This window comes from Puntigrus tetrazona, chromosome 10 (assembly GCF_018831695.1).
Source record: "Puntigrus tetrazona isolate hp1 chromosome 10, ASM1883169v1, whole genome shotgun sequence".
NCBI classification, from domain to species: Eukaryota; Metazoa; Chordata; class Actinopteri; order Cypriniformes; family Cyprinidae; genus Puntigrus; species Puntigrus tetrazona.
In genome coordinates this window covers 10,267,503-10,284,812 of record NC_056708.1, presented here as the reverse complement: position 1 = coordinate 10,284,812, position 17,310 = coordinate 10,267,503, and the positions used below count along the sequence as shown (strand labels likewise).

The following is a 17,310-nucleotide window of genomic DNA, read 5'->3' as shown; positions in this document are numbered from 1 at the left end:
TAAATAGTGCATTTAATGACTCCGTAACACATAAGTATGTATATGTATGTGGATTACACAATTCTTAGGGATGATTTATACCATTCACATTTCCGAGTCATGATTATTATTATTTCTGCTGAGTCAGAGAACTCAGTTCAGACTTGGGACCCAGCAAATATTGACTAGAATTGGCTGACTAACACTGCTCTCTCAACAGACCTTCATGGTTGCTAAAACAAGTTTATGGTTTTAAAATTAAACTTAAGAAACAACAAACACTGACGTAATGTGCTGAGAGAAGTGCTATTTAGCAAACAACTACAGCCTCTGACAACTGAAACTGAAGAAATCCTTGTGGAAAAATATAAAGCAAGTTTGATGTTTTAGTGATTCAAGGTAAATAAGCACACATACGTTTCCTTCCAGAAACTGAATTTCTGTTTGACAGTATCTAGTGCTAAACATTTAAGGTACCGGACAGATCTAGTTTAAAAGTGTAGAATTTAAATATTTATAGTGCTCATATCCGACAATAAACTTGTTTCATGGTTTTTATGTAACAAGATTAGACTTCTCTGTGGTAGTCAAACAGGAAGTTTAAGCTACATAATTAATGCTGCTCATGGAGGGTGGAATGAAGTGGAAATAACAATGACATTCAGGGGTTTAATTAGTCAATACTATATCTCTATGGCATTTCTCCCGTGATGCATCTTGGTCAGACGATTATTTTCATGAGATGGTTGCCTCCTGGGATGAGCTCATTTCTCAGCCGAAAATTACAGCAGACAAAATTTGACAGTTATGGAAGTTAGCAGCCTAATGCAAACTGTAACAAACTATTTTAACTAAACCAGGCATATATAGTAAAAAAAAAGTCCCTTTATTGTACAGTCTTTTAAATGATAGTTTTAAATGAGTCCATCACCTGTTGAAATACTGTCATTTTCGTTCAGCCTTGGAATCATTGAGACTGTCTTGCCAATTATGTTTTTTTTATCCTACTGCCCTGTAACTACTCTTTACCTTTGCGGTGAGTTCAGCTGATGAATGGCTTTGATGTTCTACGTCATGTTTGTCAACTCGAGAGTATTCTGATGACTGAAGCGCCAGGCGACGTCACGCGTCACGTGGTGAAGTTTAGTACTGGGCTCCACAACGCGACCTCAATAGTTGCGTAGCGGGGGTGATGCACCGCCATGTGGTCTGATTGATGTGTCAAAGCACATCATGAGCGCTCGACTTGCAATCTTGCACACCGCAAACTGAACGACGCCGAAACAGCTCGACAAGTGGCCTTTTGCATTTTCATTTCATTCCTTTTTACAATTTTTTTCACGCCTTGCTTTGCTGCCTTGTCTTTTGTCACATGGAACAAAGCGCTATGCACACCTGCCAGAGAACATAATAACGACCAGCAAACGGTAAGCAGTCAGCAGCATTAAAATCCACTGCATGAAATTCATCTAATTAAACCTCTTATTCAAGTTGTGTGGGTAATTTGATGAGTGTGATTGGAAAAGCGTGCATAACTGGTTTATGCTGAATGCCATGTGTTCTTTGATTTAAAATATGTGAAAAACATCATTTTAAAGACATCGTGCAATGGGAAACCGTTATAAACAGCGCTCTGGTTCCTTTAAGGGGGGGTTGGCCACTGTTTAATAGAAGAGCCAGTTTTAAATGATCGGACCGATTTGGTGTGAGTTATCATCTGGAATTCCTCATCAAAACTGGGATCTATGAGCGGGAAAGCATTACTAAAGACGAAAGAAGACAAGGATGCAACCAAGGGTAAGAAATCACATGTATCAATTTACTTAAACCTTTTTTTCCTTTCCACGTATTCATGCTCATTGTTTATGATTCTGCAAAAAAGGGCGCACGATCTGCTTATGTAGACGATTGCAATTAATAATAACCCGATGTCAAGCGTCGCGCGGAAAATCATTAAAAATTGATTCTCTCGGCGGTAGTAGCCAGCGATCTATTAGGCCTCTACAAAGAGTAACTTAACATGTCGCTATATATCTACATAGGGCTTTTAAGATTATAGATATGTGCGACCAACAAGTGTGATGTTTATTTTGCGATCATATTAACGGTGGCGCGGTCACTTTAAATCTACTGTAGCCGAGTGCGCTTCACGAGAAGCAGAAAAATAGCTTTTCACTCTTCGCACACTTTACCTAAAAACAAGCGCTTTGACTAAAACCCCTTTCTTTTGGTAAAAGGCGTTTATAGCAATAAAAGGGTTGTATGTGCATTTATTTCTTTTTCCCGGAGCGTGACACAGGCGCTCTCCGCGCTTCAGTTCACGGATGTAGGCTGGGTACCTATTGCCATGGAGACAAAGAGGCGGAGAGGCTGCCTCATTAAAAATACATAGCATGCTGTATAAAGCAGATGTATTCTGTTTTTAGTGTCTACAGTGGTTCTTTCACTGGACATAAATTGCATAACATTTTATATAAGGTCAGCAAGCATCAAAGTGCATGCCTGTTTTTTTTTTTAGTAATATCTTCTAACGTGTGTCGTGTGATTGGGTCATGAGTAATATAGCTGTCCTCAAGCCCTGAGAGGGAGTTTAATTGTTGTGCAGAGGATTAGGTTTGATTAAGTTGTTACGGGAAAAACTCATTAAAGTTTATTACGTCATGGAAAAGTGAGGAACAATCTACACATCTACAGCGAGGCCAGATGAAATGAGGGGTCGTTAAAAAGACACAGCTTTTAATTATATTTAATAGACCTGTGGGGATTCAGCTTAAACAAGAGATTAGGCTTCTTTGGAGTTTTAATTGAACATTTAGAACACCTTCATTACGTCTTTAATTCTGGTCACTATGTCACCACCGGGTGTCCATGTTTCATAAGAGTGTCCTTCAGGATGCATCATACACTGGGACGTTGATGCTAATAAAAACTGATTTGTCACGATGAAGCCCCGGTGATTTACACTTTGCAAGCTCATAAAAGTGCCAGTGACAAAAATCCATCACATGTATTGCTTTACACCACATGTGTAGACAAGATCTTATAGTATGTGGACTATAAAAGTAACTAAATATATATATATATATATATATATATATATATATATATATATATATATATATATATATATAAAATCATTGTAGATATGTTGAAACAATTAAGTGAAAATAATACTAAAACATGTGACTAGTTCATAAAAACTTGAAAAAGCCTAATACTCTCATATTTGTTTCTGTGTTTAGCTTAGTCACCAATTCGTCATATTTGAAAACACAAGTGTATAAGTTATTTACTTATAGAAGAATATAGTGTTTCATTAAATCCATAGCTTTACCACCAGATGTCAGTATCATCTTTCTAAACTCATTTAGCCCTTCTTTGTGGCTTTCGGCCTCCCGCTGCGCGAGCGCGTGTACGTGCACGCCTGCACGAGTCGGTGTCGTGTAAAATTGATGTTCAGGCTGTATTATGTCGCACCATAATGTTTCCCTAATACTTGTCGTTCTGTCATTATGTTGAAGTATACACTGTTCAAGATGGCAAGGAGTACATTCTGTTGCGGACGGAGTCAACTCAGTCTCTCGCTGTAGATAAGAGAGAAAACTCACCCTTTCATAGTAAATGTCAGGAGCTCTTTTGCTGTCCGTTCTGGAAACTCTTCGCTCTAAAGAAAAAAGAAAATACTGAAGGTTTGTTTCGAGATGGGAAGTTTATCAGTACTGCCCGATGAGCACTTTCACGTATGATAAGCAAAGACCCATAGTTTTGTTTGATCATGGAGAACAAAAAACACACCTTACGATCACAAAGGAAATAACATGCGTTGTAAATGTTTTATATGGACCCTTCTCACAGACTGTGACGACGCGTTTCCACATAGCAGCACAAATGTAGTAAATTTTTCATTTTTTACCGTAGGGCTATATTTCTACATCTAAACTGTAATATCACGCAGGCATTGAAACTAGCTAACTAATCTTCTAACGGCCGGAGAGTGGCGGGAAATTTAAACTCTCGATCTCCTCTGGCTAACGTGAAAGCACGTCGTAGTTTTGCCAAGGTCGACATTTTATTACGAAGATTTGGTCTTAACCACATCTGTACACGTAAACCTAGCCTTGCACACGTGTAATCCCTAAAATCAAATTTAATGATAGATGAATGGCACTGATGTAATAGCATCAAACGCTTATTGTAAGCCTTAAACCTCACGAACGCTATGAACGTGTTCTTCCAATCTGATTGGCTAACCGTAGTGTTCTTCCGGGGGTCAATAAAGACGTTGATCCAGGAACGAGTCGCACTTGGTAAAAGTTAAAAACTCTTGATCCCCCTTTTTTTGTGACAACTATTTTTTTTAGAAATACAAAATGTTATTATTGTAGTTTATATTCGCCGCTATAAGTTTACTATGACCGGTGAAATGTGAAAAGTGTCCATTGCAACACATGCTATTGTTTTACTGCACAAGTGATGTTATTATATTTTTTAATGAACAGAAAAGTAAAGCGATGCTAAGTACACTGTCTCCTCTTGACCCACACAATTAAAATATTCTCTTGCATGTATACACACTGTATTTGATATCCGAGTCTGTTTTATTGTTCACTTTAGGAACGCTTGAACGTGATGATGAACTTAAGTCCATTTCACATGTTTTCTCGCCATCTAGTGGTGCCTTTTGAGATCAGCTTAATCAGGGTGGGGTTGTTGTTTTTACTGGAAAGGTGGCTGAAAACAGAAGCATAAAACTAAAGTAGGCTATTTTCTAACTATTTAGGCAAATAGTCTTATGTTTAGCTAAATTAAATATTTTGTGATCATATAAATGTGTTTAAATTGTCCAAGTTAATTGTTAATGAGTAATGTGTTTAATAGCTGGCTGGAAATAAAGATTTAATTTAAATATATATATTTTTTATGCCATTTTGAGACTCTTAACTTCCATAAACCATGAGGTGTAATAGCCCTAATAAATTAGATTAAGACTTTATTTTATTGTCCGTCCAATTAAATTCAGTTCCTAACAAAGACAACATATTTGTTAATAGCAGCGTATGAAATACTGAATGTGGAAAATAAAAAGTGCTCCAGCTCAGAGTTCCTCATCTGTAAAGACATCAAGAATTGATAGAAGTCACAATCGCTGGAGATTTAATGTGGATGAGTAGAGACTGCGTACGCATAACAGGATTACATAAAACACTTGCGTATATGACAGTGACTTTGATAGGATCTTAAACTCACATTAGATTAGTTGCATTAGATGAGCAGTAAAATATGCTCGGTTGTGTCGCATGTTGGCCCAACACATAACAGGAAGGAGGGCCAGACTAATTAGATTCCCCCGTTTGAGGAAAAACCCCGTTTCCTCATTACGCCGATATCTCATTAGTCCCTCTCTGAACACGTAGCTGGTTGGGTCTGCTTTTCTGGACTGTTCCTAAACCGTGGATGGTTTTCTGAGCTTGCAAACCAGCCAGATCTCTGACACTTTTATTACCAAGAATAATATTTAGAAGCAGGACTTTTTTTATCCAAATGGGTTTTATTTATTGCCCTTTTATTTTTCACGATGCTGCCTTGGCAACACTAATACTGTAATTTGTTATTGACTATAAGCTGGATTTATCCAGCGTACACTTTTAAGTAAACCCCATGGTTTGTGATTAGAATTCATTTATCTCAAAAGTTTAAGAGTGCGTGCTCTTCTCTATTCTCTTCTCTCTTTAGCTTCTTGCTGTGAATGACCCTGAAGAGAATGTTTGAGTTGGCAGTATCACAGATGCATCTGATGAATCATTGATAAGGCGCCCTAAACTCATAGTGGTCTGTCAATAATAGCCGATAATGATCTGCTATGATCACTGGGCTGCGCTCTTTTAATGGACGGAATACTCATGAGAATTAGTTGAAAGTTCGCAACGCCCTTTTTCTTGCTTTTGCACACTGTGAAGAAGTGCGAAAGAATAAAAGCCTCCTTTGGATGCCTCTGAGAGTAGCATGGCGTTTCCCTTGAGAAGATCTGTATCAGGTACACTTTTAGATATCTGCAGATATCCAATCATAAGGGCTTTCTTAATAGGAGTTAAACAAATTAATGAGGTGTAAACATTTCTAATGCGATAATGGCATGTTTGAGTGTTTGAATGGCTTTGTTTTTAACTAACAGAGAAGCGTGGGTTTTTAGTGCTGTCCACGGTCCTGGAACTCAGTAGTTTAAGTGGGTCGTTTTTTTTAATTTGGATATATATTTTTTTAGTAGGCAGCATCTGTACTTATATATTGCAAAAATCTAAATAATGAGCTTATGGTAATATCGAAATTAACTAGATTTGGATTGAGCATTGAGTGAAAAATATTAATTATGTGAATTAACATAGGTTGATGGTTATTTCAAAATAATATAAAAATCTTTTAAATAATTAACTGCAGGTTACTTGACCAAATACAGTAAAGGTATTTAAAATACTTTATATATTTTAAAAGTGCAAAATTATTATTATTATTTTTTATTATTCTAAAAATATGAATTAGCTTATAAATGCAAAATTATATTTATCAAAACAATAATATACTTTTATATTTATTCGTAAACATAATGTTGTCATGTTTTATAAGTAAAAAGTATCTTGCCTGTCAACTAATGTGGAAGTGGCGCTCCCAAAATCCCCCTATGAACCATCTTTTAAGTATTTAAGTAAACATTAATTTCCTCTTATTTTTCAGTTGTTGTGTTTTGTTGACAATATTGTTAAGGCAATGTTTAGTACATTATTTACTTCATGGGTGTTTGTTATTATTCAGTCGATGTAGAGGCATTTTTTAATCAATTTTAAGTTGTCTTATGGCCTTCTTTTGTCTATGTATTGCAGTAACAGATGTAAATATCACAAATTCGCTGTTAAATTGACATTACAGCATTAAATGAGATATGCATGTATGAAGATCTAGTAAAGTTCTGGCATCCACAGTTTTGTTTTGTTTTTTTAACAAAACATTTTTCCGTTTAATTCTACAAATCAATTCAAAACGTGTATGACAAGGAAAGGACCGCTAACGAGGTAGATTATGTGTGCCACAAAGGCCACTCCTCATTTCAGGAGGCTCTAATGTTGCCTGTTTATACACGGCGGCTTGTTGAAGACCACAGTCACGTCTCTCGGGCTGTCTGTCACCATGCAGCCGCCGAAGCCGTGCTGCTGCAGGAGCCACTGCGAGGAGAACGAGCTGCTGCTGCTGCTGCAATCCAGCCCAGTGTCGAAAAGAGAGCGATCTGGAAGCTCCGCACTAGTGGATGTGGATATTTTTCCTTCTTGGATCATATTGCTGACAGCTGAGTTCAGCTGCTGTTTCCTGCGCCTCTGAATTTCCGTATTTTGGGCGGTCTTGGGGAGCAGGGACGGGGAATCTGTTGAGTACCTATGCAGATCTCCTCTGCTGAAAACATGAGCACATCTGCAGGGGAAGCCGATTAATCCACTCAACTTCAATTAAAGGCTGCGTTATTGAAAGGCGGGACCTCTTGCTCACTATTTTCCGACACAATTCCCCTCTCTCTATTTCTCCCTCTCTCTCTCTCTTCCTCTGTTTCTCACATGAAGATAATATTTAATTATATCCTCAGCCGCGGTGTGTTAACAGGTGCTCATTTTTCTGAATCAGCGCATGGCTTAGTGAAGCTTCGGATCATGGCACAATGGCACGCGTTCCTCTCTCCCACAAGCGCGCAACAAAAAGGCAACGTTTTTTAGAAGACAGTTCTTTTCCCCGGAGAGAAGAAGAAGAGGAGCTGCTGTCCGGGATCCGCTGCACCATGTCAGGGCACAGCAGCCGACGCTGAACGAGACGGCTGTGAAGGCTTCAAACCAAGTGATTTGTCAATAGGAAAAAAATATGCTCGATCCTCGCGGGGACGACAGCGGACTTCTGAAATGACCATTACGCAGTCCGTCATGGGGTATTGATTTTTCGTCCTCCGTGACAATGCTCTGAGCGCACAGGACTTTAACATACACAACATATGGTCATTTTTAATCTGGGACGCGTCGCCACAACAAAACGCCAAACTGGCTACAGCCGCAGCGATCGCCAGCTCCCTCATTCGGCAGAAGAGGCAGGCGAGGGAGCGGGAGAAAGCCAATGCCAACCGCTGCGCCAGCAGCCCCAACAAGAGCATAGGGAACTGCGAGAAGCCCAGCAGGCTCAACTTGTTCTCGCGTGTCAAACTCTTCGGCTCAAAGAAACGCAAGAGAAGGCGGCCAGGTCTGATGTTATGTGTGTTCTTTTTTTTAGCAGACTTTCCTCATGTCCATCAATCATCTTCATCATCTCCCATCCTCGTCATCGTCGCAGTTGACCGTGTTAAGAAATTGTGACTGCACTTTAACTCCTTCCCTACGAAGGAGTCTGAACTGTGTGCTAAGATCCGCTGCGCAGAGTAACGGGGATATTTCACAGCTCGCTGCTTTTGAGCACTGGCTTCTTTTTGAGCTAGAGCTGATGTTGCAATATCATCAGGGCACACGGCTCATCACTTGTTCTACACTAGATACCATGCAGTCTATGCAGTCTGGATCAGAGACTTGGCTAAACAGATGTGTGGCACTCTTCGGGTTATGTTGACTTGAATTAGGTGGATTTTCATAGCGTATTTTGTTAGTAGGAGCACTGGCTGGTCTTGAATATATTCAGTGTTTTGTTTACTTCTCATTCTGCAATAAATATGGATCGTGTTCATGAGTAAATAAAGTGGGTGTTTTGCTGGTACGCTCTTGGAAATAAAGGTCCAAAAGGGTAATGCCGTATAAGTAACATTTTGGTTTTCCAAGGTTAGTGTACAGTTCTTAAAAGATAAAATTTTTTCCTAGTGTAAAGTTTAAGTAATCGAAAGAGCCCTTTTTTCCACTTTAAAGAACCTTTTGTGCAATGAAAAGTTTTTATTGATGTTAAGGGATCTTCATGAACCATCAAAGTCAATAAAGAACCTTTATTTTTAAATTGTTGGTTGAAGCATACGTGAACGTGGAATGTGAAAATCTTTCATGAGTGAATATAGTGGGTTTCTTGTCGGTAGGCTGATATAAATGGATTTTTTTAAACTATACCATCGAAAAATGCATTTGTTGGTGTACTCGTGCTCAGAGTACTTATTCACAATCACAGTGAAAATAGTACAAAACCATATAAAAATGTGAAATATTATTAATAACAGCAAAATACATAATAGCTAAACATTTGTCAAACATATTGTACTAAAACTTGACTACCTTGCATCACATCAATTAAAGTTATTCTAAGGGCCAGGTCAGCTAGAAATAGCTTTTTAAGGAAACAACCGCAGGCGAATAAAATGAGAATTACTGTAGCTAATTTATTGGAAAATTGTTTGTGACTAAAATCATTCATTATTTTACAGCGTCATCAAATATGAATAGCACAGAATAGGTAAACAATGTGATTTGTGTTCTTGTTGCTCATTTTCTATTGTATACAATGAGGAAATACAGTTTTGCAACATAATTTTGGAGCAGTTAACCGGAATCAGGGTGTTACTGAAATGCATGTTACATAAGCCGTAGTTATCTATCACCTCAGCACTGAGGCATGCTTGGCAAATGCCTGGGTCCTGTTGGCACCAGCACTCACTATGTTTTCACAATTCACATTTTATGGTTTTCCAACAGTCATTTCTTGGCTTTCACAAGCTGTGCCTTTGTGCTGGATGTTCTCTCCTTCCTCACCCCATATAATCTGCTGTTGCACACCCTAACTCCCCCTCGTTCTCCTAAATTGTGTTGTCTCAATTCCACAGAGCCTCAGCTCAAGGGGATAGTCACCAAGCTCTACAGTCGACAAGGCTTTCATCTACAACTCCAAGCTGATGGGACCATCGATGGTACAAAAGAGGAAGATAATAGCTATGGTCGGTTTGCTACACGTAACATGTTTAAACTCGACCATGCCGACACGCTTCTTTCCCATGGGTTCAATTCTGTGTTGTACTGTAACTTCACAGCTATTTTCAACCTCATCCCCGTTGGGTTACGAGTGGTGGCTATACAGGGTGTCCAGACCAAGCTCTACCTGGCCATGAACAATGAAGGCTACCTGTATACATCTGTAAGTATGACAGTCTCGTCATACAATGGCTCTGAAATGTGTTTTTTGTGTGTGTGTGAAGAACATTTTAATAATCTGCAGAACCGTTTTTCCAATATAAAGATTCAACCTGCGCTTTTTGTGCAACACAGTTTTTACATGCCTTACTGCTTGTTTTGCCGCAGTTTCAAAGAGAAATGGTGCTAAAACCCAGGTTCAATATGTGAACCTCGGCACATTTTTATTACGTTGATATATGCATGTATTACGGCGGTTCAGAATCGAAATATCCGTGGACTGTTGCTAAAAATTAATGCTCTATCAAAGTGGTTATCAACCTTTTTTTACTCAAACCCCCACTGGTCTCCGAATCAATACTGCAAGCCCCCAACGTAACCTTTTCTTTTAACAAAAACCTACGCATTCTTGTGTTACTACTTTTCAAATCCATAAAACATTTTTTAAACAAAATTTGTAAATATTAAAAAATATTCATTAATTTTCATACTTTGCAAAAATGTCACAGCAACCAATTATTACCACTTAAAAGTACTGAGAAGTAACTAAAGCTCAATTAAAAAGTAACGGTAATAAATAAGACCACTGGGAGGTGCCAAAAGACTGCATATAAATGAATATGGCTCTATTCAGAATCACTAAACGCAAATATACAAATAAAAAATGGAAACATTCTGGATGCGTGAAAACAAACCGATTTGAAAGTGGCTCGGTGTTATTACTGAACCGTGATTAAACAGTTGTCAGAACAAGCTATTGCGTTTGTGTTTGGAGCGTCTGATGGCCATATTTCTCCAAAACATGCCTCTTTGGTGAGAATCCGTTATACAACACTCGCTGTACATTCATTTTGACAACTACGTCAATATACTGAAATGTGTTCAAGCAAAATGATGGTGTTTTAGTGATCAGTGCGCCTAGAGTACGATGTTGTATGTCACTGTAAGTGTCTTTACCTTCATTATCTATCAAAACCTTACGAGACATTGGCTTGCTTTATCCAGACGATAGCTGTAGTTTGTGTATCATATGCTCATTCAGTGGTCAGGTGTTTGGAGCTGTTGTTCAGTCTGTATTTCAATTCTCACAGCATGATACGAAAGAGCCTCAAAAATACAGAATATCAACTAGACCACGTACAAGAAAAGCGGTGCTGTTATTTGTTTTAAAATTGTTTTAAAATGTAACATATGAATCAAAAAATGAATAAATTGGATACAGGCCTACTTTAATTTAATATTATTTCATATTATTTCCTCGCCTATAAAGTACATCTTCGCACTCTGTGAGCTACTGAAACCGGATATCTGTGATGCTAACGTTTAAAAGCATACATTTTCAAATATCCCTGCACATTAATATCGCTTCGAAATATGTTTTATTAATCGAAACTCTGTCAGTTAGCGTAAAGTAATTAGTGGAAATTTTGTCTCGCTAAAAAGTGCACAAAGCTACATTTATGCCATGGGACCAGGTAGGAAAGATTTCATGGATGTTAAAAGTTCTTCGTGGAAACTTCAATATCAGTAAAAAACCTTTATTTTTAAGAGTGTAGTGCATCTTTGCGAGTCCCACCTACACATTGTGGGCTCTTCAGAGATCAGGGCAGTAGTAAACATCCCACATTTCGTCTCTGCTGCTCTCATTGTAGTTAAATGTATGTCTTAGACAGCATCATGGATGCCGGAGGATCCAAGCGGTTAACTTAAAGGTTGCAGGTTGGATTCCAGACAGCGGGCAATCGATAAACTGAAGAGTTAATGAGATCCAACTCCTGCCCAAACACCATCTGCCTCTCTTATTTATTCACAGCGTTGTATCGTGATCATATTCAAAGAGGAGATAATGGCATATTTAGACATGCTTGTTAGCACCTCGCATTCACACGAAGATAATTCACACTTCATTTAATTGCTTTGTATTTGAACTATCTATAGAAGGCTCCTGGGACATCATCATACCCAAAGTTTTCCGCCCAATATCTACTCTGCAGTTTTTAAATATGGAGAAATCACAATAATGCTCTAATGGATATTCTGTTTTGCGAGTGCCTCCCTTGCCTCTTTCCTTTGATTAAATGTGCTGTGGCGAGATTAATAATTTAGTGCTGTGCCAATAAGTGCTTCTGTCAATTCAAAATGGACATTTTGAGGCACATTGCTGGCATTAGAATGCTAAAGATTTGCAGTGGCTTTTGAAAGTCTTGGCCAGATCTGTGCTTTCATAATGCAGAAACAGTTTACACTGTACTTTTGTATTTCAACTGTGTGTGGGTTCGCGTCTGACCGCCTGCCCACAGAAATGGACTGCTTTTCACAGACTGCGATGACGTGTTTCCACAGTTATTAGCATTGTAAATCTAACATTATATGTTCATTTAAAAATATAATGTACATTTATAACTCAATACTTGGGTTATATTACCTTGGAAGGAAATGCAAGAAAAGTAGTTAAACGCCGATATGTGTGGGTTTTAACACAACAGCTGAAGGAATGACTGCAAATTTGACATATTTCTCTTCTCTTACATAATCAATCTCTTAATTTTCTTTCCTCAGTAGTCAGTAGTGGATTTTTTTAAATGGCACTGATAAAAAGTTCAGTTTACCACCGCTGAAGTTTACCAAAATACACTGAAAAAATAAGCTGTATAACAATTTTCACTCAGAAATTGCTAGCAGTTTTCAAAAATAGTTGCAAAGAAATGCCAAGTAACACATTAAATTAAACACAAATGTTGTAATAAATAATACTCATTTTAAAATCTTCCAATAATCATAGTTTAGGGTTAAAAATATTTTTTTTTACAGTCTATGATGACTTTCGCTTCTAATAACACTGGAAATGTGAATTCATACTCAAACTCGCACCCATAGTCGTGCTGGTATACACGTATCTCCTTGTTGATTTCGAGAGCTTGTTTTCCCCAGAATGAATGTATTGATCCGCAGGAAGGAGTCAAAGTGTTTCAGGCCTCAGGAGTTTAATGGTAATCAATCTGCACCACAAACTAGAGCAAAAGCACACAGAACAACGTGCTGCCACGTTTAGACCACTTATTATGGTTCCAATCAGAGGAATTTACCTTCAGGTTTAAAGACAAATCATGATGAGGTGATGTGCGATATCGACAAGGCTGGTCTGGACCATCTTCATCTTAAATTTGTCTGCTCTCGCTTTGTTTATCTCTCTACGAGCTCACACACACATTTTTTTTCCAGTCTCTTATGCAAATACTCCTCCACAAACATGTACGAATATTGCTCTTCCCCTCATTCTCTCTGTCTCTTATGTCTCTGTTGTCTTCTCTTCCCCGTTTTACTCTCACAGGAGCACTTCACGCCAGAGTGCAAATTCAAAGAGTCAGTGTTTGAGAACTATTACGTGACCTACTCGTCAATGATCTATCGGCAGCAGCAGTCGGGCCGAGGCTGGTACCTGGGTCTCAACAAAGAGGGTCAAATAATGAAGGGCAACCATGTAAAGAAGACAAAGCCGGCTGCACACTTCATCCCCAAACCTCTCAAAGGTTTGTTCAAGTGTCTTCTACACCAATTGTCAGGCTGATGGCTTTCTAAAAATATCTATTTTAGACTGAGGAGATATTGGCTGATTGTAGTGGAAGCATTCAAGTAACTTGTTGGCTTTCCAGAATGTCTCTGCGGTTGTTTGGTGTTAAGGACGGAAATGTGCTCTTTGAAGGAATGATAAAGCGGATGTTTTGCAAAGCTTGGTTTGTACAAACTTGCATAACCGTGATCATGCTCAAGGGGGCATCTGTGCCATTAAACTGGTTAAACTAGTGCTGTAAACATGACAGCTTAACTAACTTTCTAAGCAGATTTTGTCAGAGGTGCATTATATACTACTACTACATTTTATCAGCTATTTTAGAGTTTTCTCGTTGTTGTTTTATTTTATCAGCATTAGGATGCATCGGAAGTTAAGCTTTTCATGCTCATTTCCCCAGTTTTCATTTAAGGGCCGGTTAAAGTTGTTCATAGTATATTATGTAATCTTAAAAATGGATATTCTCAAATTCTGCAGATTATAATGCTGTTGTCACGTTCGCACTTTCGCGAGACTGAGTGCACGAGACGTAAAATAAACTTAAACTGATTTAATTCCAAAATGGCAAAATAAAGATACAAAGGCAGGCAGGTAGAACAGCCAGGCAGGACAAACACAGGTATGGACATCGACGATCGGACAAACGGAACTGAAAACACAAGACTTAAATACACAGGGTTAAATGACTAAATTAACTACACACAGCTGATGACAATGATATAATTAACATGGAGGGAAGGCAGGGCACAGGGAGCACATGGCACGAGACAAAAAACATAAACAAAGAGTCCAGAGATGTGACAGCTGTGATGCCTAAATTCCTTTGCAGCATTAAAATGATAGATTTTTTAAAAACATTTTATTTTGCATCCATTAAGGCAAAATGCAATAGAATGTTAATATCAAAATAATTTTCTGCGTTAACCAGAAAACCCCCAACGTTTAAAATATCGCTATCCCATTGAAGAGAAAACAGACCACCAAAGAAGACATATAGGCACACCTTATTTTACCCCTTGTAGAAATATGCAGTTTTTTCCTCCTTGAATTAAATTGGTGCCTTTCTTTCTCTGAACTAGCTGAATCAGTGGGGAAATCAAAAAGCGCAGCTGCTTGTGTGCAGTCATAAGTGAAGCTACTGTAAGATGGCTAGACATTAGTCTGCTTTAAATGAGCATGGAAGCTCCATGCAATTAGCTTTTAAATAAAGTTATGGTGTGTTCATGCAGCACAAAATTAGTTTTATTGCAAGCAGGTGTTTTTGTGCTGCATAGGGTACTTACTTGGAACTGGTTCAAACGACTTTCAGGATGTTCGTTTTTAACTTCCGTGTGTAGATTTTAGTAGATTTTTTTAATAGCTGAGAATCATCCTTATATCAAGTTTGGTATAAAAATAAAAATTGATTTAAAACACAAATCACACTGCTTTTGCCTTTATGTGTCTATATATGTATTTTTTTTTAAAATAGGGCATAGCAGTAACATATGAATAAAATATAATTAAATAAAATCAAACATTCAGTAACACTTTACAATAAGGTGTCCTTGGTCAACATTACTTAATGTATTAACTAACATGGAAAAGCAATTAGCAATCCATTTATTACGCTATTTATTAATCTTTGTTAATGTTAGTTAATGAAAATACAGTTGTTCATTGTTTATTCGTGTTAGTTCACAGTGCATTACCTAATGTTAACAAACACAAATAGTGATTTCAATAGTGTATTAGTAAATGATGCAAATGAACATGAACTAAGATGAATAAATGCTGAAGTATTGTTAATTCTTAGTTCATGTTAACTAATGCTGTTTGTGTTGAAATATTTGAACTTTGGTGGCTAGCCCTTATGCCTGCCGGACGTGATGTATTAATACAAACCCACATCATGAGGTGATAAATACTATATACTATCCATACATCATTTTACTATGGTGAATAAGTGGAGAATAATATTTTCGGTAGTTCATAAGAACCACACATCTCAGTATATGTAACCCTTAAGCAACGGCAATCATTAAATTCCTTGTGATTCCCATCCCTAGCGACACTAATAGGAGTTATCGATGTACTAATAAGGACACAAGCCTGTTACGACCTGAACATGAGACTCATGAGACCTGTTACTTGTGTCTCCCTCATATAGTTGCCATGTACAGAGAGCCGTCGCTCCACGACCTGACCGAATTCTCCCGCTCCGGAAGTGGCACTCCAACGAAGAGCCGCAGCGCCTCGGCCATGCTCAATGGCGGCAAGACTCTGAGCCAGAATGAGTCAACATAACCGCAGGGCACAACTGCGGTCTGCTGCTGTACAGCTGCTGGACTCTACCATCAACTAAACAGCACAAACGCGTTTACAAGAGTGCAGTGAAACCCTTAGCTGGTCGCTAGCTAGTGTTTCCTGAAATCACTGTGATGAGAACACAAGTGCAAACCTACATTGTACAATCTTCTGCAGGTCAACCTCGTGAGACAAACAAACCAAGCCATCTTTCTGACGTAGGGGTCTGCGTCCGTTTGCGGGCCATCCCTGTTTCCATGTGTAGCATACAGAGCTGTGGTTTTCTCCTGTGGCATTGTCACAGAATCTTCTAGAACACCTACTTTTGTGTTTTGCTCCATTTCTTCTTAGGGATGCCAACTCCATAGCGCTAAGTCAAGTACAACATGACAATAGCAGCTTGTGCGACCCATTTATCGGTATATAGAGGCAGAAATCCCAAAGGTCTTTGGACATATGATATAAGTATTTCAGCTCAGCTTTTTTGAGGCAGCGGTTCATTGTTGTGTGCTTTTTAGATGAGGCGTTTTTGCTCCTCGCTTCTCTTTTTCTGTCTTTTCAGCTTCCCCCCACACATTGTTATTCTGCAAATTAAACAGATTTAGGGTTCAGTCTGTCTGCACACCAAAGATGTCATTAGTCTCTTTGTATGGAGGTAAGTCAATTTGTGTAATTTCAGCTCCCTCAGACAGATGGTTGAGAAAACCGCAAGAGTGAATGTCATTTAGTGAGAGGAAATGTATTCAGGATAGAATAAGGCTACTCGCTGTACGTCCCTGTTTTTGTTTTTTTGGCTGTTTATGTCTTCCTTTACTTCCCCTACTAATTTGGGAACCCAGCATCTTGGAGAAGTGTCAATTCTAAAAAAATGTTTAAATTATTGATTAATGCCAACCCGAGATTTTCGTTACATAAAAACAGGGCAGGTCTTTTCCCCCTTTTTTGTGAACAAAAATGTAATTAAAACCAAGCTAGAGATAGCTTCCATTGCTTTTACAGGGCTAAATCAGCAGAAGTAAATAATTTGTGTTTGAACATTCATTTTTATGGTTATTCAGGCTGCAGCCCCTGTTTATAAGTTTGATCAAAATCCTCTTCTGTTGTATGTATGTGTGTATGTATGTATGTATGAAGCATATTTAATGCATGGGGGACAGTGGACGCTGCATGTTATGTGGCTATGTATATTACCTACAATATGGAACCATGTGCTCAAATGGATACTGGAGTAAAATACAAATGTATATATATGCATTTTATCCTGCTACCCGCCTGTTTATTATTTGTTGTAAATTTAAGAAGCTGCACTGAATAAAATGTTTTGTATGTTCAGAGCACTCATGATGTTTGATTATG

The 17,310-nt window shown here is 38.2% G+C and overlaps 1 protein-coding gene across 1 annotated transcript; it reads left to right on the top strand.

Annotated features, from left to right (window-relative positions):
- Positions 1-1,147: 1,147 nt before the first annotated feature.
- Positions 1,148-17,286, top strand: fgf13b (fibroblast growth factor 13b). The gene is made up of 6 exons (XM_043250135.1): positions 1,148-1,406; positions 1,627-1,776; positions 9,794-9,904; positions 9,998-10,101; positions 13,429-13,627; positions 15,818-17,286. Exons 2-6 carry the CDS (start codon positions 1,725-1,727, stop codon positions 15,952-15,954), a joined length of 603 nt encoding a protein of 200 aa, XP_043106070.1. The 5' UTR covers positions 1,148-1,406; positions 1,627-1,724; the 3' UTR covers positions 15,955-17,286.
- Positions 17,287-17,310: the final 24 nt, after the last annotated feature.